We start from the raw sequence: 3313 nt of genomic DNA on the forward strand, positions 1-3313 counted from the left end.
CAAGCACACGGGTGTTTTCGCATTTCGCCCCCATCGAAATGCGGCCGCCGTGGCCGGGATATTTCTTTCTCTCCATACTTGGCTACTCCTGTTGTCAGTCACTCAGTATGAGCACACGCTCTGTTGCTCATACTGAGTGACCCAAGTTAGCTAGTCAGCCTTATAACCAGTGTTACGTAGCCGGTTACGCAGCGGCGAAAGTGTTACGCAGCGGCGAAAGGCTTCGTTGCATAATGTCCAGGATGTCCTTCTGCTTTCCCATTTACTCGGTGACATTCGTGCGAACGCTCGTCTCAGGCAGCTGCATTACGACCATGATGTTCGTGAGTGCTCCGACGGATGCCCTCGCGAAGCCCAAGTCCTCCCGGCCGATATACTTGAGCTGTGCCAGGAAGGCGGCTAGCACAGCTCCCACGCGGCCGTTGGTGTAAGCACCGCACATGACGGCGCTGCGAACGGCGGTGGGAAAGAGCTCTATGATGTAGAGGTAGTTGGTCGGAATAAGGACGCTGGCCGTCGCCTTGACTGCGATCACTAGGACGTAAGACACCTCGACAGGACTTGCATAAATAGCGATACCGCAAATCGCGAACAATCCACCCAGAAGAGCCAGCAGGATCAGCAGCAGCTTCAGACTTCCACACGAGTTCAAGGCGTAGTACATGGCCAGGTAACTTGGAGCCAGCAGGAGATCGGACGTAATCCTGACAACGCCTTGTTCTTGGAGGTGGCTGCTGCCCGTAATGATGAAGAAGGCGAACATGACGGTAAAGTTTGAAAAGAATACACTGACAGCTCTCACACGGATCCCGCCCGACTTGGCGATGATCCTGAAGGACATGGACAGGCTAGCATTGCTCCTGCTCAAGTCTGACCTCATGGCTTCAACAGTCAATTCCGCTTCGATGCGCCGCGGGCCGTTAATCCTGGCCGCTCTGAACATGACAACATCGGCCTCCTCCATGTGACCCATACAAATCATCCATATCGGTGACTCGAAGACAACCGAGGAAGCCGACAGCAAGATCATCGTGGGCGTCACAGCGATCACCTGCATTAAGCGCCAGCTGATATATTTTTGCAGTAGTGTCAGCTGACAAACCTGGTGAAGAGGTATAGAACCCAAACGAATGCGTGAAACAGCCTGCGGTGGAGCTCAAGGTGAGCCCCTGCACGGCCCCCATGATCACCGGCTGGCGACCCGTCGTGTCTGCGGTGTAACCGGTCATGGGCACGACGAATAGCACGCCACACATGTATACCGCATCCGCTAGAGACTGCAGCCAGGTCCTGGGGCACACAAGGTGCCACAGACAGCGCGCGGACCGCTGTTTGTACTTGTCACCGTAATCCCACGAATTGCAGTGAACCATCATGGTGTCGTCGACGTGGCCAGGGTATGCGTAGACGAGGCACGCGCTGGATCGCTCGGCTTCGTCGACGGGAATCGCGATGTTCTTCCAGACAGGCACAGACAGGTTCGCGTAGAGCTTGGTAGGCTTGCACCAGTGACCCACGTGCGGGGAAATGAACTTGAAGACGTGGTTGTGACACTGCAGTACCATAAGGGCCACGATGCTGTAGCAGAAGATACGCCGCTGGAAGTTTCCGTGGCCATAAGTGTTTGCGCCTTGCTGCGTCTGCTTGTTCTAGGCTTCCGCATCCAAGTTATCCAATATACCCGTTATGCCCGACAAAACCGTTGACCCCGACATAGCTGTAGTCCGTGACACAACCGTAGTGCCCGACACAGCAGTGGTCCCCGACACAGCCGCGGTCCCCGAAACAGCCGTGGTCTTCGACACAGTTGTGGGAATGATGTCCCACTTGGACTGAAGATGTGAGTTCCTTCTCGCTTTTGCTCGGGGCATCCTGATGCAAGGAACGGGATTCCTCACTCTCGAATTAACGCTCGAATTAACGTACAAGTCAAAGCTTCTCACGAGCACGAAATCGAAGCACCGCTCGCGAACTTCAGATTCCTTTACTGCGGTGGGCGCCTCGCTTGTCTCGAGCTTAAGCGTGCCACCGAGAGAGCGCCTGTTTTTGCACAAGGCAACAGCAAAAAACTTTGGTTATATGGAAGGTCACGGTACCCACGTGGTTATCTAAATAGACTGGTTTGGCAATATTTACGCTAAGCAACTACGTTTGCGTAGTCCCCGAAACGGTCACACCGATGACAGGAATCGTCCATGCAAGAGTTCATTGGTTGGCAATGATATGCTGATACTCTAGTGAGGAATGAGTAAAGAGTCCAGCAGTGGGAAAAGACCACAATCAAAAGAAAATATCAAAACAATGTAAGTGTCGAATTATTATGCTCGTTATGTCTACAAGGATTAATTCCCGGGATATGTGCGCCGAAATTAGTCACTCAGCCCGATTAATTTCAAATTCTGAAGCTGAACTCTCAGCGTTAAGACGCGTCTCGGAGAAACGAAGGTCATCGCGCAGTCGTTTTTTCTGTTTGCCAGGCGGGAGTGATTATTTCATGCGCTATGGTATTATTGGATTCAGCATTGCGGCAAACTTTGTTCCGTGTATCTGGGAAGTCTTTGCAGACGCACTAAAAATGCGCTAGGAGAAGCTTGGAGAATTAAGAGTATCGGAGAATTACAGTTACGTCGAGGGAAAATAAGCACAAGGAAAAAATGAAAATGAACAAAGTACCTCACTGCGGCAGTACACAGTGAAAGTTCTTTTAGAGCACGCGCATTTGGTTGGGCACGATGCTTAAACCTTAGATTTGCGCGCTCTCTCTCTTCATAATTCTATCAACCAATAAAAAATTTAATTGTATGGCATGGATTCGAACTATGGTTAAAATAATTACAAGCATCGAGAAAAAGACACGGAAGAAGCGTGCTTTCTAGCCCTGACGCCGTAATGAAGCCTTTATATTAGGAATGTCTTAGTGAAGCTACTGGACAGAAGGCTTTTGAATCTTCCTGACGCAGCAATGAAGCCTTTATATTAGACAAGCCTTAGTGAAGCTACTGGATACAAGGCTTTTGAATCTTCCTGACGCAGCAGTGAAGCTTTTATATTAGGCATGCCTTAGTGAAGCTACTGGACAGAAGACAGAAGTGAAAATATTGAAATGCCTCAACGTGCATGGACCCGAATGTTTTATCCCTGCAAGAAGGCACATTACAAAGAAAAAAATATAGGTAATCTATATTAAACATGAGGTGACATGCTTACCACCATGAATGAAGAGCGAAGTATTTGCTATGTTGGCACACGGAAACCGCAATAGGGATAGGTAATATTAACATCTAATAACTGCAAGTAGCCCCAAACTCTATCG

The 3313-nt window shown here is 49.9% G+C and overlaps 1 protein-coding gene across 1 annotated transcript; it reads right to left on the minus strand.

The window, feature by feature from the left end:
• Positions 1–262: 262 nt before the first annotated feature.
• Positions 263–1565, minus strand: LOC142570354 (carcinine transporter-like). Its single transcript, XM_075678742.1, has 2 exons — positions 1191–1565; positions 263–1102 (listed from the first exon to the last, which is right to left on the minus strand). The coding sequence occupies exons 1-2, from the start codon at positions 1563–1565 to the stop codon at positions 263–265; spliced, it is 1215 nt and encodes a 404-aa protein (XP_075534857.1).
• Between the last annotated feature and the right edge of the window lie 1748 nt (positions 1566–3313).

This window comes from Dermacentor variabilis, chromosome 2 (genome assembly GCF_050947875.1).
Source record: "Dermacentor variabilis isolate Ectoservices chromosome 2, ASM5094787v1, whole genome shotgun sequence".
Lineage (NCBI taxonomy): Eukaryota > Metazoa > Arthropoda > Arachnida > Ixodida > Ixodidae > Dermacentor > Dermacentor variabilis.

Excerpts from the sequence above, each read along its gene's own strand:
- LOC142570354 (XM_075678742.1), bottom strand. The coding sequence starts at position 1,565 with ATGGTACTGCAGTGTCACAACCACGTCTTCAAGTTCATTTCCCCGCAC. Across the intron at positions 1,103-1,190 it reads ACACGACGGGTCGCCAGCCG|GTTTGTCAGCTGACACTACT; the intron begins GTGATCATGGGG and ends CCTCTTCACCAG.